At 52.4% G+C, this 23,741-nt stretch overlaps 1 protein-coding gene across 4 annotated transcripts in view; it reads left to right on the top strand.

Annotated features, from left to right (window-relative positions):
• COLQ (collagen like tail subunit of asymmetric acetylcholinesterase) overlaps positions 1-23,741 on the top strand; it is a 65,442-nt gene that overhangs the window by 39,984 nt on the left and 1,717 nt on the right. For 3 of the 4 annotated variants that reach the window (XM_042238606.1, XM_027961886.2, XM_042238596.1), the window contains exons 8-16: positions 477-503; positions 1,120-1,164; positions 2,102-2,137; positions 5,309-5,389; positions 9,843-9,948; positions 17,260-17,399; positions 18,365-18,484; positions 18,794-18,914; positions 20,652-20,754. In XM_042238606.1, coding sequence (XP_042094540.1) covers positions 477-503; positions 1,120-1,164; positions 2,102-2,137; positions 5,309-5,389; positions 9,843-9,948; positions 17,260-17,399; positions 18,365-18,484; positions 18,794-18,914; positions 20,652-20,754 — 779 coding nt within the window. The remainder of the gene's footprint in view (positions 1-476; positions 504-1,119; positions 1,165-2,101; positions 2,138-5,308; positions 5,390-9,842; positions 9,949-17,259; positions 17,400-18,364; positions 18,485-18,793; positions 18,915-20,651; positions 20,755-23,741) is intronic. The other variant, XM_060406623.1, reaches the window with a different exon arrangement.

The raw sequence follows: 23,741 nt of genomic DNA, 5'->3' as shown, positions 1-23,741 counted from the left end.
ATTAAGGCTCTGGAGCAGCTGGTGTCTATAAAGTGGGGACTGGGTGACTGCCATCCTGGGCTGGGGATTATCACAGATGTGGGAGAGGCTGGTGTCAGGCTGTGCTTATCTTTACTAGCCCTGGCGGGGGTGAGGAGGGAATGCTCCGGAACACGGGGCAGAGGGAGGCCATTCCTGCTGTTCTCTTGGACAATGAGGTCAAGCCTCTGGGCAACAAAGCAGATGGAAGCCTTTTGTTTGGGCCTTTGGGGATGGGGGTTAAGGAAAGCAATGCTCTTTTTAGGCCTGGTATAAACACAACCCTCAGGGTCATCTTTATACTCACTGCTGCAACCCTCCCCTGACCCTTGCCCTAGAATGTGCAACCCAGTGTGGAGACATATCCCACCACCCCATCCAGGGGTTCCTTCCACTCTTACACCAGACCTGGAGGTCCTACAGGGCTGACTGTCAATGCGCCTTTTGCTTTCTTTTAGGGCTACCCTGGATCCAGAGGGGAAAAGGTTCGTGCTTGTCTCTATGGCTTCTCGGAGCCGAGTCTGGGGTCTGTGATGTGCAGAGCAGGGGCCCAGGGGTCTCTTTAGTCAGTGGCTGCAGCTGGCACCTCTTGATGTTATCCTGTCCTTTGTCAGTGGGCCATGAGACAGAAGTGAGGGCCCCCGAGCCAGGACGGGTGGGTTAGGGAGGTGCTCCCAGTGGAGGTGGAAGCTCCCCACGTGGAGCAGGTAGGGGCTGGAGGTTGTGCCAGCTGCAGCAGGAACACACCTGGCAGGGGGAGCTGGGCGAAGATGGTAGATGCGTGACTTAGGCCACGCTTCTACCACACAGCCTCACTGTCTGTCAAAAATGGAGTGAAAAATCCAGCCACACCCTGAGGACAAATTTCCTAGAAGATAGGAGAAAATCTAGGACCCAGAATTTTCTGTGGAGTGTCTTTTATTAATGTAAGCAGTTTTGGGGGGTCCAAATAGGAGGTATCTCATAAAGAAAGCCTTTCCTGGGCATACCCAGTCTTCTAAGGGAGGTAAGGGTGCTGACCTATGGCGTTTTCAGTTAAGAATGCTCCAGTTTTTCCCCTAGGAGTCAACTCATTGACTCTCTCCTATGGTTTCCTCTTAGGGATCCAGAGGTGAAAGGGGTGACTTGGGTCCCAAAGGAGAGAAGGTAATGGGCATTTCATAGAAATGAAAAACTACCACAGAAGTGACATCCCCTACCAATCCCCATCTTGTGGGCTGACTGACTGCCTGCCTGGCTGCTGACTGACTGAATGACTGACTGGCTGCTTATCGACTGACTGACTGACTGACTGGGTGCTTATTGACTGAATGACTGACTGGCTGGCTGCTTATTGACTGAATGATTGACTGACTGACTGGCTGGCTGGCTGACTGGCTGCTGACTGACTGAATGACTGACTGGCTGGCTGCTGACTGACTGAATGACTGGCTGGCTGACTGGCTGCTGACTGAATGACTGGCTGGCTGGCTGACTCACTGGCTGCTGACTGACTGAATGACTGGCTGGCTGGCTGACTGGCTGAGTGAATGAATGGCAGACTGGCTGAAAGAATGAAGGAATGGCGGACAGGATGACTGGCTAGCTGACTGGCTGAATGAATGAATTCTTGTCTGATTGATTGAATGGCTGACTGACTGGCTGGCTGGCTGAATGACTGAGTGACTGGATGCCTGACTAGCTGGATGACTGACTGGCTGGCTGGCTGACTGGCTGTTGACTGACTGAATGACTGGCTGGCTGGCTGACTCACTGGCTGCTGACTGACTGAATGACTGGCTGGCTGGCTGACTGGCTGAGTGAATGAATGGCAGACTGGCTGAAAGAATGAAGGAATGGCGGACTGGATGACTGGCTAGCTGACTGGCTGAATGAATGAATTCTTGTCTGATTGATTGAATGGCTGACTGACTGGCTGGCTGGCTGAATGACTGAGTGACTGGATGCCTGACTAGCTGGATGACTGACTGCTTGGCTGGCTGACTGCTGGGGCCTTATCTTGAAAATGGCTGACCGAGTTCTTCCTTGGCCTTTTCAAGCATCATTTCAGAAGCAGTCATTATGTTTGTTTTTCTCTTCACAGGGTTTCCCAGGATTTCCTGGAATGTTGGGGCAGAAAGTAAGTACTCAGAAGTAGTAAAAATAGCCTTCAGTAACAAGTTAGATCCTCCAAGCACAGCAAAAAGAGGTCTGCCTTTCATCCATCAGGCCCAATAAGTGGGTTTCTTTGCGGAAGTTCCTGTGTGAAAGGGGAGCAAGTTGCCAAACGTATTGGTGAGACCTCCCTCTGACTCAGAGGAGGAAGGGACTCCCCACCTGAGAAGAGAGATGGCTTCTCTGTGTCTCCTGTCTGTCAGGGGGCTATCAGACGGTTCAAAAGCAGAAAGCTTTGGGCCCTGGGACTCAGATTGGAGCTGCAGCGGCCAGGGCCCTGATGAGGGTTCAAGGCCACTTCTGATGGCACCCAGCTCAGCACTCCTTCAGAAGGGGACAGGCACTGCCAGAGGAATGCAGAGTTGTTTTAGCAGGAGACAGCGAACATGTTTTTTATTTGACAGTTAAATGTAATATTTATTTAAGTACTTAGTAGGGTTTCATGGATATCTTGCTAGGACAAGGCTTAATAGAAAAGAGTTTATTTGGTTGACTTAAAGAAAAAGTATTCATTGAATAACAGAGTGGTGTCAGATATACTAAAGACTGTGAAAGTGGCAACTGACTGACAGGTTTTTTTTAACTTATATTTAAGGTTAGGGTCTGGGGAAAAGAACTCAGGTGTGAAGGCGAGGGGAGTGTCAGACAATAAAGAGAAAGGGTGCTTAGACGACCACTTAGGACAATCACCGTTGCAATGGTGGGTCCTCGGCATGTTGTTAAGGCATTAACATTGGAAACTTATTTTTGTCTAAGCCTCAGGGCATGATATTCCTCCAACAGGCAAGTGGGATGCTTTCTTAGAATTCTAAATTGTTTTCAAGTTCAGCTTAAAATTTTATTTTCCTTGCTTGAAAGAACAAATTATATCTTTCTCCCATTGGTAGATTATATTCAAATTATTTCAATCATCTGAAGCTATTATCATTTATCACTGCCCAAAGCTGTCAAAAGCTCTGTTTCTGCTACCTACATAGAGTGTTGGGTTGAAAAGAGATTAATTATATAAGCAAATGAAAGGGAATGTTACAGAGAAAAACAATTTTATTTTAAAATACTTAGTCTAGGTTTTCATTCTGTGTATCAGAGAGCAATACACTCCTGTAAAATTAAATATGACAGCTTCTCTGTTTTCTGTTCCATTTGCTAGACTTTCCATAGCGAGTTCTCCCTGCCTCCCATGCAGCCTGTTTAAGACAGAGGTAATGTGATGACCATAATTAGGTCTTCAGAGAGAAATTAAATCAAGATATTACTGGCTGCTTCCAACTGGTGAGGAGAAGGACCACACTTCCTTCAGACAATCTTTTCCAAAAAATTATGCTGTTTATGCTACTGTTTTCTCCCAGACAAGCAAGGCATCTCTCAGCCTCCTCTAAACAGCCAAAGAAAATTGTGCAAACATCTCCATAGTCGCAGAGAATCCACCCTATCCATGCAGGCTGAAGAGCATGACAGATGGGAAAGAAATCATAGGTTTAAGGACAGTTCTTGGTGAAGCAGGATATTGGTAGCTTGACAAATGCATTACACTGGCTGAACCAGCAGGTAATTTCAGAGCTCTATGCTTGATCCTCACTGTGAATTGGTGTTCCCTGGAATTTTCCATTGTGTTGTACCTCTGGCATCCCTGGGAGAAGTTGTCTGGGTGTTTATTATCGTCTAAGTGGTTAGGGAAGCTCTTCACAGGCACTGGCTGCTGCCGAGCAGAAATTTTCATGGCTGCTGGTGCGAAACTTAGTTTGTGTGGTACCTTCTGGGGTATGCAGGGGTTCCTGGAGGTAAGAAGGCTGCCCTGTGGGTTCATGAGCCAAAGAAGCCACAGGTGGGCCTGGAATCCTAGAAGAACACAGGGAAGGAGGGGATGGCCTGAGATGCAGAGACCAGTTCTACAAAAGGCTGACCTTAAACTCTGGAATTCTGCAGTTGGTGCATTTGCTTTTTAATTGGGAATATGGCTTACATTCAGGAGAAGGGAACAGCTACCCACTCCACTATTCTTGCCTGGAGAACCATGGACAGGGGAGCCTGGTGGGCTACAGTCCATGGGGTCACACAGAGTTGGACATGACTGATGAGACCTGGCACACACACATGGCTTAGGTTGCTTTCCATGCCGTTTATAATAATTGTATTAAGAATCTGAACACGTGTCTGGAACATCTGTCCCACAAAGTGTTTCCCTCTGAATCAAATGGAAGTGAGGTGGAATGCCAACCAGATTTTTGCTGAAGAATAAGAATGTATATTGGAAAAGGCAATGGCTCAGTTCAGTTCAGTTCAGTTCAGTCTCTCAGTCATGTCCAACTCTGCGACCCCATGAACTGCAGCACTCCAGGCCTCCCTGTCCATCACCAACTACCAGAGTGTACCCAAACTCGTGTCCATTGAGTCGGTGATGCCATCCAACCATCTCATCCTCTGTCATCCCCTTCTCTTCTCGCCTTCAATCTTTCCCGGCATCAGGGTCTTTTCCAATGAGTCAGTTCTTAGCATCAGGTAGCCAAAGTATTGGAGTGGGATTAGGGTTAGGGTTAGGGGCTACCCATTCCAGTATTCTTGGCTGGAGAATCCCATGTAGAGAAGAGCCTGGTGGGCTATAGTCCATGTGGTCACAAAGAGTCGGACATGACTGAGCGACTAAGCACGCACAGCACGGGGATGTAGCTAACATGGCAGAAGCTTCCCAAAGACGACAGCTGTCAGAACTGCGTCCAGTTATTCAAAAACCCCAGAGATTTGAATTTATGCTAAAAACACAACATAAAATTTCAACTAAGAAAGAGCATTTTCCCCGATCACGTCCCAGGCACAGACACAGGGGACTCAAACGCAGGTACCTCCCACTCTGGCTGCTTGGGGGCTGGGGACTTGGGAACCAAACCGTGTGCTGCCCAGCCTCCGAGTCTCTCAGATGACAACCTCACCTGGGTAACCTGCTCCTTCCCTTCCTCTTCCTCAAAGAACCTCTTTCCCTCTCACACGACCCTATCCCCTATCGCTCCCCCAAACTCCTGAAGCAGCCTGCCTAGAATAGAGTGACAGAGGAGATGGCCCGTGCAGGGGGTGGATTGACCTGGAGCTCTGCCAGAGCCTCGAGCCCCACCCCTCTCTTGCTTCTCTTTCTTCTTTCCAGGGAGAAATGGGGCCGAAGGGCGAGCCTGGGCTCGCCGGCCACCGGGGGCCCACAGGCAGACCAGGGAAACGAGGCAAGCAGGTATGGATCCCAGGGCTAACCGGATCTGGGGTGGGGGTGTGGGGGGCAGAGTGGGTTAGGGACCTTCTGGGCACGCAGTCTGGTCTCCAGCACCCTCTGGGCTGGGGGGCAGGGCACCTGGGCTCCCTAGGTGAGCTGAGTTTGAGGGGGATGGGGTGGAATGCTCAAAATTAGCTGTGTCCAGTGCTGAAGCTAGGAGTGGGCCTTCAGTTCACAAGAACAGGTCTGTCTCCACCAAGACCACTGACCCCACAAAAACCTGCTTTTTGCCTCAGTGTCCCAGACACAGATGGACTTCTGGAATCAGCCCAGATATTTCCGGCTGTTCAAGGGTCTTCTAGGTCTCAACAGCAGGGCATTTCTCCTCCCTCAGGACCATTTGTAAATGACCCTCTTTATTGCCACTATCCAGGGCTTAGGGAACGTTTTCCTTCCCCTGGTCAGCAGGCTCTTGGGTCAAAACCATGTGATAGTGAGCCGTCCCCAGGGCCTCGGAGAACCTCACCGCTTTGAATGAGACATGTGTCCCTTACTCTTTTGGTTCCACTCTGTTGGCTTTTTACCTCCTTTCCCATTATACATGTAATATATGAGCATCGTGGAAAACGGGAAGTTCAGAAAACTAGGAAGGAGAGCATCTAAGCACCTAACATCCAGGCATAACCCTGTTACCACGCTGGTAGTCTTCCTTCCTGTGGAATCTCTAGCCATTTGTTCCTTTTACGGCCAATATACCTTTATATTTATCCTAAATTTTAATTAAAAATCACAACATGTGCATTTTCACTTGTTACTTCATTCATTAAGTATTTTAAAACATTTCTTTTAAAACCTCTGCATCAGATTTTAGTAAATGAGGGACCAGAAGATTGCTCGGACAAGAGAAGACTAACCGGATTATGGATAATGCTGAGGAGTGAACACGTAGGGGCACGTTCCCATTCTTTCCTTAGGCTAAATCCATGGTTCTCAGACTCTAGCTTACATCGGAATCGCCTGGGGGCTGATTCAATACAGACGCCCTCCCCCCGGGTGCAGTGGTGGTCTTCCACATGTGTCTCTCCTCCTCCCCACCAAGCCCTTACCTCCCAAAGACTCTGATATACAACCGAGGCTTCAGGGTGGGTTGTTGCTTCTAAAGGTCCACATGAGTCTCGTGCGCATCAGAACTCAGAACCACGGTCTTTTCAAAGTGACCTTAGGAATGACCTAGAGTCCAACCTGCTGAATCAGCTTCCACGATGACTTTCGTTTGTTTCGGTTGCGCTGGGTCTCTGTGGCTGTGTGCAGGCTCTCTCCAGCTGTGGTGAGAGCTGTCTGTTACGGTGTGTGCGGGCTTCTCATGGCAGTGCTTTATCCTGCTGCAGAGCTTTAGGCGCGCAGGCTTCAGTAGTTTTGATGCACGGGCTCAGAAGCTGTGGCACATGCGCTTGCTTGTCTGGCGGCATAGGGGATCTTCCTGGACCAGACGTCACACTTGTGCCCCCTGAGTGCCTCCGAGCCACTAGGGAAGTGCATCCATGGTGCCTTTTGAAGTCACACAGTTCTAGGTCAGTTTCTAAAGCTTTACCATGGGTAGCATGGCGTGGCTTTGCCATGAGGCCACAGATAACAGTTTCCTAAAAACTAGGCTCAGAAAAAGAAAGACAAGGGAAAAATCCTTTTTAAAAAGAAAGCATTTTCTCCCCTACGGCCATGTTCCATCCAGAATGTGCTATGCTTGGGATTCAAGAAGCCGCTTGGCTTCCGTCATCTGCATCTTTCTTTGGATAGTGTTTGTCTGGTCCGGGTCAGAGCAGAAGCCAAGAAGTCTATTTCTTGACCCTGTTGAGAATGATTGTGTTGGAGCCATCTTAAAGACGACACCAGAACCACATCTGGGAGCTCAGTTAGGAATATGGACTCATCTTCCTTCAAGACTTTATAGACACCTGAGTGCCACTTCGACCCCAGCCTGCCTGCCTGGCCTTGGGGGATGGATGTAATGGTTTCTTTTTGTCATGAATTATTTGCCTATTAGAGTCTTATACATAGGGTGTTTGTTGAGCCGTGGTGCTTAGAGTCTCTGGAGGTTAAACAACCCAGATCCTGGAATCAGAAATCCAGAAGTGGCTCCAGGAGCACGAAATTCAGATCCAGAAGGACTGAAGAGCCCACCAACCCAATTCTCTTGCATGTAGTCACCGGAAACCAGGGACCAGGGAAGCGGCATGACTACCCGGGAGCCCCTAGCCAAGCCAGCTCCCCAGCAGGGACAGGAGCCGGCAACCTGAGACCAGTCTCCCCACATCACACCTTCCCCTCAGCCTCCTGCTTCCAGGCTGACCTTGGGCAGGCCCAGGAAAACCACACGAGTGTACCACACACGGCTTCCATCCCAGAGGCACGGCGGCCTCCTGGATGGGAATCCCCAGACTTTGTGCACCAACGCAACAAGGAGTGTTTTCCTGGAAAGCACTGCTCAGTGTGTCCTGCTCACAGAGGCGAGGCTGATCCAAGCAGATGACCGATAAGCAGCACATTCTGTTACCGCTGAGGTCAGGACGAGGAGGGTTTCCAGCTTCTTCGAGCTGTGTCACTTCCTGTGCTCAGAGCCAGCTGATGCGGCTGTTAGATAAACAAGCCTTCGCTGCGGCTATATTAAGACGGTGTGACTTCCTGTGTCTTCTGTGAGGGGAACTGTCTTAGTGGCCTCGCAGATTGCTAAGGCTCGGGCAAGGCTTAAGACTCCCTCCCTTGGGATGGAGTTGGAGACAAACTCTGACCTTGCCATCCCACATGGAGGATTTAAGAACTCCTTGCACACTGCTGAGAGAGCCCCCAGGGCCACGTGGGCAGGTCACACGTCACAGGGTGGTTGAAAGGCATGCTCGGCCGGCCTGCCCCTCAGGCTTGGAAAGATTTACATTTCAGCAGGTGGGCGAGGCAGCCCCGGCACACCTGTGTGAAGAGGACCCATCCAAACTGTTCAGCTCTAGTCAGTGTTGTGGTCGGGGCCCAGGCAGGGACAGTCAGCCAATGGCTTGGGGGCAGCTCTGCAGGTGTGCCAGCCTTGGTTTCTGGGGTCTTTCCTAAGGGAACCCCCGGGGGAGATGTGTGCTCTTAACCCTCCAAGAGCAGACAGCAGAGTGCATCCCACATGGAAAGATACAGGTACACGTCTCTTTACGAGTCAGGACTTTTCTCACTGTGGGGCAAAGATGAAACCAAGCTAGCTGCTATGATAATCAGCTTGGCCCATGAAGCCCTTGGTTCTATGCAAACCACGTTTTCACCTCTGAGATCTTTGCCAGCCTCGTGACAAGCCTATGCAGGTGTATATTGCCTGGCCGCCTTTCACAGACGAGAAAATGGGCACAGAGCAATGCCCTGAGTTACCCAGGGTCTCATGGACCAGATGACAAGCCAGATTTCCCGACCTAGAGCCAACAAATCACATCCACTCTGTGTTCAGCTTCTCGTCCTCCCCCACTTGATCTGGGAAAGGGAGGTGAGCAAGACAGATTCCAGCCTGCAGGGAGCTTGTCTCCTGGAGGGACATGCATGAAATGACCACAGACCAACCGTAGCTCTGATCAGGGGTGAAGGCTGTGAAGGCAGAGGGCCTGTGCCGGGGAGGACTGCCTGGGCCAGGAGGGGTCAGGGAAGCCTCAGTGGTGTTTTCGCTGGGAGTGGAAGGATAGGAGGGAGTTATCTAGGCAGAAGGGAGGGGAGAGCAGATTGGGGCAGAGAGAAGAGTCTTGAGAAGCCAAATAAAAGGCGTGTGCTCTTGAAGACCAACAATGTCAAAAGGCTGGGACGAGCCTGGAAAGTCCAGCCGTGCATGGCTCTGGAGGCTAAAGAAGGGGCTGTGTCTTTATCCTGAAAGCACAAGGGACCACAGGGTGGGAAGAGCTCTTGTGATAAAACAGAAATGGTCTGATGAGTGGCGGAAAGAGCACCTGCCAGAGCGGGGGTGGGTTGGATCGTTCCCATGTGCAGTCACATGCCATGTGTGATGCCTGTAGAAAGCAAATTTAGGGTTACCAGGGGGAGATGGACGGGAGAGGGGCAGATTAACACACCCACACTGTTATACATTAACCAGATAAGCAACAAGGATGTAGTGTATAACACAGGGAACTCTACTCAATATTCTACGATGGCCTATAATGGAACATAATCTTTTTTAAAAAACCAATTGAATCACTATGATGTACCATGGAAATGAACACGATATTGTAAATTAACTATACCCCAATATAAAAAAAAATGGGTATCTATAAACTTGCACCCAGCACTGTCTCAAATGTTGCTTGCCCTGAGCTTTTTATGAGCTTGGTGACCTCCAGGAGTACATTCTTCCTCCAGCACTTGCTCCAAAGTACAAGCTGGTTGCCAATGGAGAGCTGACTGGGGAAGAAAGTCTTCAAAGTCCTGCTCTTATAACGGGCTCTGCCTTTTTCTCCGTCAGGGGCAGAAAGGAGATAGCGGCGTGACAGGCCCCCCAGGCAAACCCGGGCCTTCTGGTCCACCTGGCCGTCCGGGTCTCCCAGGCCCCCCAGGTCCCCCCTCTGCAGGTAAGAACTTCACTGCTTCACCTGGTCCACAGTCTCGCCCTCTGTCCAGCCTCCCAGAGGGAGTCCAACAGAGGCCGGACTTGAAATGCCTGCGGCAATTCAATACACTTCTAATTTATCCACCATTTGGCTTATTCGAGTTTTACACGAGGTAGATAAACACTGTTATGGTTTTGATTTAGCATTTTGGAGAACAAATAGAGGAGAGAAAAAGAAAAAAAAAAATCACATTGGTGATGTCATTTATACATGAAGTGAAAAATAACCAGCTAGTTACTTCAACAGCGAACACCTCTTTATAAAAAAACATCTCATGGCTCCAAGCAATTCAGAGGAAAGATGACATGGCAAATTTTCCTATCTTACACAGCATTATGACAGAGTCCTTACACATTTGCACTGAATATGGAAAGAAATTATTACAAAGAAATGAAAGTCTCCCTTGAACAGGCCATAGGTACACTGCTGCCTGGTTTTACTTTGTTTGATTTGAGGAGCTAAGCCTTTTATTTGGTTTGTACACAGCACACCCTCTGTATTAACATCGCATCTTTAGGTGCTGTGTTTATGTAGATGAATACTGTTTACTGACCGTGCAAGATCCATTGTTTTCAGTTATGCAAAAGGAACCAAAAATTTTACTCTAATTCTTAAGAAAATGAAGGTATTTAAAAATTCCAAAGTGCGCTTTTCCCCACTGTGTTTATGGGAAAATATTTACAACCACACCATGGGATGGTCAAGAAATGTCATTCTGTTAGATCCTTGAAACCAAATGAAAACTGGCCCTGAGACGGCAACAAGCTAGGATGCTGGGGAAAGTCAGTCTTGCACGTTATGGGCTTCTCTCCACTTCTTCAGCTGTCACAGAGCAGTGGGGCAGAGATCCTGGGGGGTTAGGGTGAAAGGATATCACAGGAGGTCCTTCTGGCCCTTGACCGGCCCCATTCACCTCTGAAACCAGTTGCCCGAGGCCACGTGATCAGAGGGCGGACCACTATCTTCATACCAAGCACGGGTGTCAGACAATCCCCAAACCTGGGAATCCTGGTTTTCAAAGGTCAGTTTTCCCAGGAGCACCCCACAGCCGTTCCTCCTGAGATTAGGGGTCTCCTTATTTCCAGGCTTTGGGGTCCCTGTCCTCCCATGTCTCGGGTGATGTCTCCTCTTCTGACCTCCAGCCCCTTCCTCCTCTTGGTCCTCATACAACGCTGCCCTCTTTTGAGAACAGAATACAAACGTCTTCTAATATGACCTGTTTCTCAGCAAGGGCTACAAAGCACAGTCTTGCCGCCCCCTTGAAATCGGGAAGGAAAAAATTGGGACGGTCAAGCATGTCACTACGACATCCTGCCGCACCCATTTCTGTCTGTTAGGGGATCTGGCCAAGCAGCAGCTCAGCCTGCGTCCCTGCCCAGACTGTCTCCCTGAGACGACTGGATGATCCAGAGGAAAGCTCTTCCCGTCAGTCCTCTCCCTCCTCGGTTCTGACACCCTCCTCGGTTCTGAGGCAGGACGCTTCCCTCGAGCCCACGCCCCTGGGCTGCCAACCCCAGAGACTGACAGCATGGTCTGAAGCCCAGGTTTTGCCTTTGGAAGGGATGCTTTGGCTCCTGGGGTGTTTCAGTTCAGTTCAGTTCAGTCACTCAGTCGTGTCCAACTCTTTGCAACCCCATGAACTGCAGCACACCAGGCCTCCCTGTCCATCACCAACTCCTGGAGTCCACCCAAACCCATGTCCATTGAGTCAGTGATGCCATCCAACCGTCTCATCCTCTGTCATCCCCTTCTCCTCCTGCCCTCAGTCTTTCCCGGCATCAGGGTCTTTTCCAGTGAGTCAGTTCTTTGCATCAAGTAGCCAAAGTATTGGAGTCTGAGCTTCAGCATCAGTCCTTCCAATGTACACCCAGGACTGGTTTCCTTTAGGATGGACTGGTTGGATCTCCTTGCAGTCCAAGGGACTCTCAACAGTCTTCTCCAACACCACAGTTCAAAAGCATCAATTCTTCAGCGCTCAGCTTTCTTTATAGTCCAACTCTCACATCCATACATGACCACTGGAAAAACCACAGCTTTGACTAGACGGACTTTTGTCAGCAAAGTAATGTCTCTGCTTTTTAATATTCTGTCTAGGTTGGTCATAACTTTCCTTCCAAGGAGCAAGTGTTCTCTAATTTCAGGGCTGCAGTCACCATCTACAACGATTTTGGAGCCCCCCAAAATAAAGTCTGTCACTGTTTCCCCATCTATTTGCCATGAGTAATGGGACCAGATGCCATGATCTTAGTTTCCTGAATGTTGAGCTTTAAGCCAACTTTTTTACTCTCCTCTTTCACTTTCATCAAGAGGCTCTTTAGTTCTTTTTCACTTTCTGCCATAAGGTTGGTGTCATCTGCATATCTGAGGTTATTGATATTTCTCCCAGTAATCTTGATTCTAGCTTATGCTTCCTCCAGCCCAGTGTACTCTGCATATAAGTTAAATAAGCAGGATGACAATATATTGCCTTGTCGTACTCCTTTCCCTATTTGGAACCAGTCTGTTTTTCCATGTCCAGTTCTAACTGTTGCTTCCTGACCTGCATACAGATTTCTCAAGAGGCAGGTCAGATGGTCTGGTATTCCCATCTTTTCCAGAATTTTCCAGAGTTTGTTGTGGTCTACATAGTCAAAGGCTTTGGCATAGTCAATGAAGCAGAAATAGATGTTTTCTGGAACTCTCTTGCTTGTTTGATGATCCAGCGGATGTTGGCAATTTGATCTCTGGTTCCTCTGCCTTTTCTAAAACCAGCTTGAACATCTGGAAGTTCACTGTTCATGTACTGTTGAAGCCTGGCTTGGAGAATTTTGAGCATTACTTTGTCAGTGTGTGAGATGAGTGCAAGTGTGTGGTAGTTTGAACATTCTTTGGCATTGCCTTTCTTTGAGATTGGAATAGTCCTGTGGCCACTGCTGAGTTTTCCAAATTTGCTGGCATATTGAGTGTGGCACTTTCACAGCATCATCTTTCAGGATTTGAAATAGCTCAACTGGAATTCCATCACCTCCACTAGCTTTGTTCATAGTGATACTTCCCAAGGCCCACTTGACTTCACACTCCAGGATGTCTGGCTCTAGGTGAGTGATCAGACCATTGTGGTTATCTGGGTCATGAAGATCCTTGTTGTATAGTTCTTCTGTGTATTCTTGCCACCTCTTCTTCCTGGGGTATTTAAGAGCTCACAGAACTAAGGAATAGCCAGGGGGCCTGTGGTTGGGTGGCATCCCTGCAAATGAAGACCTCGGGGGTCTCACGGTGTATCCAACTTGAATCCCGGTTCCCCCGTCAAGCCTGGGGTGGGGTGGGAAGGGCAGGGCTTGGAGACCCTCAGCCGCTGCCTTGGCAGCCAGCCGGATTGTCAGCCTCTGGCTGGACTGCAGCCCCTCCCTGTCGCAGGGCCAGTGTAGCCCTGTATTCTCCCCTTGGCTCTCCAGCACCTTCTCTGTCTGCCCGCTGTGGTGTTGCCCCATTCCCTGCCCCCTCCCCTACACCATCCTCTGTCCTCCAGAGGACCCCGCTCCTGGTTGAGTGGGAGCATATTCCTACAGTCCCTCTGGGCACACCTGGCCTGAAGCAGCGTTCCTGTTAGCCCCGGGTCCACCCCACCGCCTCCTCCCCTCCTTCCAAGCTCTCTCTTCTGCACCCTCCCTGGACCCTGATGGGCCGTCTCCTTCCCTTGGGCCGCAGTTCCCACTGCAACTGCACCGGCCCCTCACTGGTGACTGCTTCCTGCAGGTGTGTCTCCTTGTCCTCCTGGTGGCAGGTCCTCAAGGCAGGGCCCTGGGTGAGTCAGCTTGGCATCCCCACCTGCACCCGCCGTCGGTGCTTACACACCTGGGCCCCTTTAGCTGTCAGGCTGGCCCCTGGATCATTGCACAGCAGCCAAGCAGGATGTGGGCGGGCTGTTTGACTGATGTCCCTTCCCTGTGCCTTCCTTTGAGTCACGTTCCCTCTGTGGAACCTCCTAGAGTGAGGGGACTGAAGAAAATGGGGCAAGAATCCTGCTCTTTGGAAACGTGTCTTTTGGGGGTTGGGGGGTGGGGGTTGGGGACAGTAGGAGAGGGGGGCATTTAGAAGAGAGCTTCCCTGTACACGGGACCAGTTGGATCATCATCAGGAGTTGGGACAGGCCTCCAAACTGATTTCTGAGACTACCTTTGAGAGCCTGATAAAGTTCCACTCTCGGGAAAAAAACATGTGTCTACCTACACCCAGAGCTCCAGACGCCTTGTCCCAAATCCATCTTGGGACATTCTCACTCTCTGAGGGCCCCGGGTTAACCTCCCCTGGTCTGATCGCACCCTCCCTTTGTAGATGAGAACTTCAAGCCTCAGAGATCCCCCGAAGTCACCGAGCGGACTGGTGGCCACTCCTGGTCTGAAGTCCGCCTGTGACCCCCGGTCCTGAGACCCTCCCGCACAGCTGTGCAGCCTCTTCAGGGACAGGGCGGGGTAGGGATGATGGGACGGCCCGGGACTGCTCTGCCTTCTCCCAGATTCCCCTCTGGGACTTGCTCCCACCGCAGCAGCAGCCAATGGGGATGGGAGGCCCCTTAGGCAGAGAGGCAGGGCTGGCCCTCTGGTTGCCAGGAGACGGGGAGGCTGCTCAGCTAAACAAGTTCCAAGAGGCTGAGGCTGGGGAGTTCAGGCGGCTGTGCCCTTCGGGACAGCCTGGCAGGAATCGGGCAGATGTAATGGATGCCCTTGGACAGCTGGGAGGAAGTGGCGGGGAGGGGGCAGGAAGCAGGCTCCCCGCCACATCCTGTTGACCTGTCTCGAGGCCACCTCTGTTGGTGGTGCCCAGTGCCAGGGGGGCAGGATGGTGCTGGGGAGCAGGATGGTGCTGGGGAGCAGGAGGAGGCGGGAGCTTATCACGACCCAAGGTAACCAAGAAAGAGGGGCTGGGGGCCAGAGGAAGGAACAGTGGCAAAAGGCCTTGAAGATGTAATTTGCAATAACCAAATTACAGATTTGGCGGAGTCCTTCCTGCCCCAGACAGGGCATAAGGGAATCAGCGTGGTACCTGGGGATTGCCAGCTTCCTGCACACATCAGTAATTCTTGGACATGTGTCTCCTAGTGTTAAGTGGACATGAATTCAAATCTCACCCTGGATTAATGGGACAGACTCCACGGTCCTGGAGGAAAAGTTGGGATCGCACAGGCAGCTGGAAGGTGGCCCCCATGACGCTCTCCCATCCTTGGTTACAGGGCACTCCCATCTCAGCTGCCCCAGGTGCAAACTCCCCAGGACACTCCTGAGCTGGTGGAGTCTCTCTCCAAACATGAGACCGGCATTCCTCCCGGACTGTGTCTGTATTTCTTGTTAGGACGAATGACCATAACTTGGTGTAAGATGCTGGTGGGCCTCCTTTCCCTGAAGGCTGACAGCATTCCGACTTATCCACTGGCTGAGGAAGTCTCGGTGTGGGCGGCCCCGCGGGGCTCTCCTCCTGCCGCTGCAGCTGCCTCTGCGGCCTTCTGACCCAGCCCTCTCCCCCGGGGTCATGTTCTCCGCACCCTCATGGGATCTGCAGACTGTGTCCCCAGTTGCTGACTGCCCTGGGCACAGCTGTCCAACCTGAAACCAACAGCTGGCTCATCTCCAAGCCCCTGCTTAACTTCCCAGAAGGAGGGGTATCTACTCATTTCTGTTTTCAGTGCCCATCTTTTCCTGTTGGATGGCCCTGGCTCTGGCATTTTTCCACCAACTAGAGTGGGACCTCTAGTCTTTTCTGAAGAGCTTAGTTCATCTGGGTTCGCTCATCCGAATCATCAGACATGCACTGTGTCCCCTGCTGGGTGCCACGCCCTGGTGAGTGAAAACAGGCGTCCGCCTGCCCTCGTGGAGGTGAGCGTCCCCTCCTCCAGGAGACGCAGCCGGCCTGATGATCTCACGGGGAACAGAATCACAGACACGTGCCAGTAAGACAGAGCGTGGGGAACCACAGAACTGTCCTCAGTGTGAGCAGGACGGAGCAGGAGGGTTCAGGAAGGCTTCCTGAACCCGGGTCAGGAGAGAGCAGGGAGGTGCCTGGTGAAGGGGGGATGGAGGCTGGAGAGGAGGACAGTCTGTAGGAGGTTTGTGCGAAGACCATTTCCCAAGCCCGGCGGCGCGTTGAAAAGCACAGCTGCCTGAGTCCCCTTCTCAGCAGTCCTGATGGAATTGGTCTGGAGTGTGGTCTGGGCATCAGGGCCTTTACAAGTCAAGGTGAGAATTACCAGCCCTAGCAGGTCTCCCACCTTGCAGAGAGTGAATTTTCCCATCGTATCTTTTTTCAGACACTCTTCTCAGAATCAGGGAAGAAAAAAATAGGCTGAGCATTTTCAAACATCCCATTTTCTTCTAGAAGAAATCAAAGAAACCCACATTCAGAGTTTCCTTTGTAAAGTCCCTATATATAATAACAAAATAAAATGAATTAAAAAAAATGAAAGTTATCAGCCAGTAACATGCTCATCAGTAAGACGTTCTTAGGTGGTGCTAGTGGTAAAGAACCCGCTGGTCAATGCGGGAGACATAAGAGACGCAGGTTCCATCCATGCGTGGGGAAAGTCCCCTGGAGGAGGACATGGCAACCCACTTCAGAAATCTTGCCTGGAGAATCTCATGGACAGAGGAGCCTGGGGGGCTATAGCCCAAAGGGTCGCAGAGTTGGACACGACGGAAGAATCGCAGCACGCAAACATAAAGGAGGATTGTTTTGCTTCTGCAGCAAAGACGTCCAGGGGCAGACAGTGGCTGGCTGTGGTCCAGTCTCTGGGTGTCCCCCTCAGGGCCCCAGGTCCTACAGGCCCTTGCTTTCCCTGTATGCTGGCTTATTTTACTTCAGGGTTGCAGCACAGCTGCTACAGCACCAGCCATCATGTCTGTCTTCCAGGCAAGAAGAAGGAGGGAGCTATGTCCCCATCCAGCCCTGCTTCTCCCTTAGCGGGAGAGACTTTCCCAGAAGCCCACCCTTCTCCCGCCATAGACCTTGCATTGGCCATCACTGAGGCACAGGGTCACCTCCAGGGGCAAGGGGGTCTGGGGAGAAGAATGTCCAGTCTCTGAACTGTAGAGAAAGGGAAGGGAGGAGCAGGGTTGGCAAAGGTGCTGCCGCACTCAGCGTGTTTAGGGGACCCACAGCTTGGGCCAGAAGTGCCAGTCTGTCTCCTCTAGACCTCTCTGAAACACTGGACATCAGGCTTCTTTCTGCCGTGAAACTTGCAGATGCCTTCCTGGGCTGTTTTCTTTTCCTTTGCTCTGTTAACAGCGGTTTGTTGCTTTCTAGGACAACTTGTAATGGGACCCAAGGGGGAAAGAGGATTTCCTGGGCCCCCAGGAAGATGTCTTTGTGGACCCCCCATGAATGTGAATAACCCTTCCTACGGGGAGTCTGTGTATGGGCCCAGCTCCCCACGAGTTCCTGTGGTAAGGCTCTTCTGGGAGGAATCTGGGGGGTGCTCACCCCTTAGGACGTGATTGATGACCCCCTGGGGTTTGTAAAAACCTTTTAGCAAAATTTATTTCTCCGTTACACTGGGCACAAACTTGTTGTTATAGGAAACTGGAAAAGAAGAAAACCAAGATAACGTTGTGGGTCCACAGTGGAGAATTTTCTGTGTCTTTTTTGTTTGGCCATGCCATTCGGCTTGCGGGATTTTAGTTCCCTTACCAGGGGTTGAAACTGGGCTCTGACGGTGAAAGCACTGAGTGCTAACCACTAGACTGTCTTTTTTTAAGAAAAACACTACGGAACATTGCAAGTAAATACAAAAGCGGAAGAGATAGTTTAATGAACCCCCACGTCCTCTTTACCCAATTTCAACAATGATAAGTCCCAGCTCATCTCCTTTCTTCTTTACACTTGATGTAGACAGCCCACTCTCCTTTGGATTACTTTGAAGTAAACCCTGGACATAAATTCATCGTTCGAATGGATACATAATAATCCGTGCATCATGTGGCTGTGCTATGATTTATTTAACCAGAGCCCTATTTTCAGAAATGGATCAAGTGCTCCAAGCTTTTCCCTCATATAATAGCATTGTCATAAATGTCTTTGAGTGTAAGAATTTTAAGAATCATTTCCAGATGTTGAAATACTTGATTAGATGACATCACCTTTTTATTGAAGTCTTTGTAACACTTTGAAGATTTAAAAATCTTAAACCTTGGTGGATATTTCTATTCCAAACTCAAACATTCTGAACCAGGTTGGGAGGATGTGGGAATCGTTAGCCCTCACTTCAGGAGGGACACAGTAGCGCAAATACCAACACTCTCCCCACTGACCACCAGCCCCCTACAGGGCTTGTTTTTCCTCCTCTGGCTCTTTAAGCCCTGCTCCTTGGGGAAGTGTTTTCCGGGACCCTCACCAGTGTGTTCTCCGGCAGATCTTTGTGGTCAACAACCAGGAGGAACTGGAGAGGCTGAACACCCAGAACGCCATCGCCTTCCGCAGAGACCAGAGGTCCCTGTACTTCAAGGACAGCTTTGGCTGGCTCCCCGTCCAGGTACCCAAGGTGGCGCTCCACAGAGGGACGCACCTCCGAAGGAAGGGGAGGCCGGGCACAGGGCTTTCCGTGGAGGGTTGAGCGCCCCCCTCACCCAGCCTCTGAGAGCTCTCTGGGCCCAGGGCCCCCACCTGCAGCCTCCACTCTGAGTCCAGGCTCCAGATGGGGCTCCCCGCGGCCCAGCCTCCCCACCGAGCACAGAGTTCTGGCTCTGGGACAGGAGCCCCCACCGCCCTGTGCCCACCCAGAGCCTCTGTCCCCGGCTGCCTGGCACACTGTCCCTGGTAACTGCGCTGTTTCTCTGGCCAGCTGACACCTGTCCACCCCCGGGACTACCCTGGAGACCACCGCGGCTCCTGCGGGGACGGGGTCCTGCAGTCGGGGGAGGAGTGTGACGACGGGAACACAGACGCGGGCGACGGCTGCATCCGTGAGTGGGGCCCAGCCCCGGGGGAGCCAGCATGCACCACCACGGGGCTGGCACCAGGCCAGGCCCTGGACACCGGCCACGCTGGTTTCGGATGGTTCTAGAGCCAGCAACGGCAACCCACTCCAGTACTCTTGCCTGGAAAATCCCATGGGCGGAGGAGCCTGGTAGGCTACAGTTCATGGGGTCACTAAGAGTCAGACACAACTGAGCGACTTCAGTTTTACTTTTCACATTCATGCATTGGAGAAGGAAGTGGCAACTCACTCCAGTGTTCTTGCCTGGAGAATCCCAGGGACAGAGGAGCCTCGTGGGCTGCCATCTATGGGGTCGCACAGAGTCAGACACGACTGAAGCAACTTAGCGGCAGCAGAGCCAGCGCTAGGCTGCTAGAGGGGATGACCGTCCTCGCTCAGGCGAGACGTGAACCCTCCGAACCGTCCAAGGATGGTGATGGAGCTGCTGTCAAGGGTTTGGACCCCAGAGAAGCCCCAGAGCCCTCCCTTTTTTCCTGAATCCTACTTCTCAGCAAAACCCACATTCTCATCGAGAGAGAAAGGTGGTGCAAGAGGTCTGAGAGGCAGATGGGAGAAGCCGAGACTCTGAATCGGGCTCCCTCTCAGCAGACGGAGTCCTCGGAGCTGAGCGCTAGGGGACTGGGCGGCCGAGCAGCCCTCAGGCTCACAGATGTGACCGGGACAGGCAGGCAGCCCAGCACCGGAGCGTCCCTGTTCCCTTTTCTTTTAAAAGTCAAGGGATGAGAGCAGGAGGTGAGGTGGAAAGCATGAGCTTCAGAGTCCAGGCAGAGTTTGGAGGCAGCTCTGAAAGCCACCAAGTCACCCCGTCTCAGAGGGGTGGCTACGCGGTGAGTGGGGTGACCGAGGGCTTCCCTGAAAACTAGGTGTGACAGGCATGGACGGCTGAAGCCTTGAGATCCCGTGAGCCGACGTCACGGGGATGGTCTGGGTGTTAGGGTTAGGGTTCAGGGCCGGACTCTCCTTCCTTGCACGGCTTCTTGGGCCCTGCAGTGAGGACCTGGGCTCCGGTTCGGGGCCAGGAAGGCGCAGGTGCCCAGCGCGGGTCCCTCGCCAGCCAAGAGCTCGGCAGGAGGAGCAGGGCACATAGGGCCGGTGGGTAAAGCGGCTGCTTCTCCAGGGAAGCTGCTCTTCCCCTGACGGTTCCGGGCTCCTAGGGTTCCACGGCTCTGTCCGCAGGCCCCTGGGCGCTCGTGGAGGTGACACGGCAGGAAGGACCGCCTAAGGGTCTCAAGCCCTGTTGGCTCAGACACCCTTGTAAAGACGAGGGTTCATACTCTCGGCGCCTCCCCTCGGACGAGAACAGAGCTGGCAGAAGACGTGGTCTGGTTTCCAGGGGGACACAGGGTCGCCTGGAGGCTCCCTGCAGACAGACCAGAGCTGCTCCCCTCTCCACCCCCACCCCAAGGCCATCACTGAGCCCGGGGCCCGTGGTCTCCCGACCCTGGCCGTGTGGGAACTGGCAGTGGTCCCGCGACGGGGGACAGCATCCACGCCCCAGGCTGGGACAAGGACAGGAGGCTGGGGTGGGCTCTCGGCTGATGCGCGGCGGGCCTGCACCAGGGCCAGCGCCCCCTTCCGCGGGCCTGGGGTCTGGACCCTTGTGGAAGGGCCGTGTGCGAGAGGAGGGCCCTTGCGGCCACGTGGTCCTGCCGGCCGCCCCCTCCCCGGCCCTCAGGGCTGTGTCCCCCTTGTGTCCCCGCAGGCTGCCGCCGGGCCTACTGCGGAGATGGCCACCGGCACCGGGGCGTGGAGGACTGCGACGGCGCTGACTTCGGCCACCTGACCTGCGAGACCTATCTCCCCGGGTAGGGACCGCCTCGTGGGCTTGACCGCTCCCGGGCTCCCCACTTTCCTTCACAAATATGTTCCTGAGCAGCTCTGTGTGCCTGGGGCTTTGTGGACACTGCGGAATGGTGATGCCGCCCTGGCTCACGTCACACACAGTCCTGGATCACGTCACACGCAGTCCCAGCTCATGTCACACTGCCCCGGCTCACGACACATGCAGCCCCAGCTCACGTTCAGTTCAGTTCAGTCGCTCAGTCATGTCCAACTCTTTGCAACCCCATGAATCACAGCATGCCAGGCCTCCCTGTCCATCACCAACTCCCAGAGTTTACTCAGACTCATGTCCATTGAGTCGGTGATGCCATCCAGCCATCTCATCCTCTGTTGTCCCCTTCTCCTCCTGCCCCCAATCCCTCCCAGCATCAGAGTCTTTTCCAATGAGTCAGCTCTTCACATGAGGTGGCCAAAGTACTGGAGTTTCAGCTTTAGCATCATTCCTTCCAAAGAAATCCCAGGACTGATCTCCTTTAGGCTGGACTGGTTGGATCTCCTTGCCGTCCAAGGGACTCTCAAGAGTCTTCAACAACACGGTTCAAAAGCATCAATTCTTTGGTGCTTAGCTTTCTTCACAGTCCAACTCTCACATCCGTACATGACCACTGGAATAACCATAGCCTTGACTAGACGGACCTTTGTTGGCAAAGTAATATCTCTGCTTTTTAATATGCTGACCCCAACTCATGTTATGCAGCCCCAACTCACGTCACAGCAGCCCCGGCTCACGTCACACTGTCCCGGCTCACAACACATGCAGCCCTGGATCACGTCACATGCAGTCCCAGCTCACGTCATGCTGCCCTGGCTCACATCATGGGGCTGTGTCAGCACAGCCATGTGACCCAGCCCCACCTGGAGTCAGGGGGCCACCACCTCTAAGCACCCCGTGGCTTGGGCTCAGCAGCTCTGTCCCCCCTTCTCCCGGGACCGGCCTGGTCTCCCGAGGAGCGGGCCCGCCCTTGGAGCGGGGCCCAGGGCACCGGGCAGGCATCTGTACCCTGAAAGCTCTGGAACTGCCCGACGGGCCTGCGGGTGCCGCAGAGACCCTGCCAGCATTTGTAGCTCACTTTGCTGACCTCGGCTCCTCCAAGAGAACCCCAGGAACGCAGTGTTCCTGCCGGCACCCCAGCAGTTGTTTCTGAGGCCCCCTCGGTGGGCATCCGTGTGGGTCAGGATAAGCATGCCGGTGTCCTGGCCTCCACGAGGACATTTCCCGCACCCAGGGAGCCTCTGCCCCGCGAGGTGGGTCTCCTGAGTTCTGTTCAAGCAGAATGGCGCCCCCCACCCGACCTCACCAGACCAGGGCTGCGGGGCTTCTGGGAGAGCTAGGGAGGCTGCTGCTCCCCCAGGCCCCGGCCTGCGTCTCTCATGGCCCCAAAGTGGACAGCTGGGCCCTCAGGGATCCACCTCTCCAGCCCTTATTCCCTCCAGCTGTCCTCCTCTGTGGGATTGGACCCAAGCCCTGGGGAGGACTGGGGGACAGACCCCAGGCCCGCCCCTCTCCTCCAAGGAGGAGGGTCTCCTGATGCCTACCCCCAAATGCACAGCAACAAATCCAACTGGGGGGAAGGGCTCAGACTTGTTGTCACCCCTATTCCAAGCACCGCAGGCTGGGCTAAGACCCTGCCGCCTCTGCGTGTGTCTGCATGCACCGCCCTTCTCTAAAGTAGGGAGGCTCCTGCCAGGCCCTGCCAGAGAGTTGGCGAAGGGTCTGAACTGGCTGAAGGCCTGTGGAGCCCACTGGGCGTGGGTAATCAGACCTGGGGTACAGAGTGGCACAGAACCCAGGACTTACCCTGGCTCCCTGCAGTTACTCTCTTAATCCCAAGAAGCCTCGGGGCATGCTTGGGAAAGTAGGTGTGAGGTAAAACAGAAACTCAGAATTAGCACTGGGGCATGTGTAGGCGTAGGCCGTGCTCTGCAACTTGGTAGCTGTAGTCTTTAAATAGCTGCACAGTTCAGTTCAGTTCAGTCACTCAGTCGTGTCCGACTCTTTGCGACCCCATGAATCGCAGCACGCCAGGCTTCCCTGTCCATCACCAACTCCCAGAGTTCACTCAGACTCACGTCCATCGAGTCCGTGATGCCATCCAGCCATCTCATCCTCGGTCGTCCCCTTCTCCTCCTGCCCCCAGTCCCTCCCAGCATCAGAGTCTTTTCCAGTGAGTCAACTCTTCACATGGGGTGGCCAAAGTACTGGAGCTTCAGCTTTAGCATCATTCCTTCCAAAGAAATCCCAGGGTTGATCTCCTTCAGAATGGACTGGTTGGATCTCCTTGCAGTCCAAGGGACTCTCAAGAGTCTTCTCCAACACCACAGTTCAAACGCATCAATTCTTCGGCACTCAGCCTTCTTCACAGTCCAACTCTCACATCCATACATGACCACTGGAAAAACCATAGCCTTGACTAGACGGACCTTAGTCGGCAAAGTAATCTCTCTGCTTTTGAATATACTATCTAGGTTGGTCATAACTTTTCTTCCAAGGAGTAAGCGTCTTTTAATCTCATGGCTGCAGTCACCATCTGCAGTGATTTTGGAGCCCAAAAAATAAAGTCTGACACTGTTTCTGTCTATTTCCCATGAAGTGATGGGACTGGATGCCATGATCTTCATTTTCTGAATATTGAGCTTTAAGCCAAATTTTTCACTCTCCTCTTTCACTTTCATCAAGAGGCTCATTAGTTCTTCTTCACTTTCTGCCATAAGGGTGGTGTCATCTGCATATCTGAGGTTATTGATATTTCTCCAGGCAATCTTGATTCCAGCTTGTGTTTCTTCCAGTCCAGCGTTTCTCATGATGTACTCTGCATATAAGTTAAATAAGCAGGGTGACAATATACAGCCTTGACGTACTCCTTTTCCTATTTGGAACCAGTCTGTTGTTCCATGTCCAGTTACAGGTAAGCTGTTTAAATAAAGTTAAGAATCCAATTCTTCTGTCCCA

This window comes from Ovis aries, chromosome 1 (genome assembly GCF_016772045.2).
Source record: "Ovis aries strain OAR_USU_Benz2616 breed Rambouillet chromosome 1, ARS-UI_Ramb_v3.0, whole genome shotgun sequence".
In the NCBI taxonomy this organism is placed as follows: Eukaryota; Metazoa; Chordata; class Mammalia; order Artiodactyla; family Bovidae; genus Ovis; species Ovis aries.
Note: the sequence above shows the minus strand (reverse complement) of the source record. Positions and strands in the feature narration are given on the sequence as shown.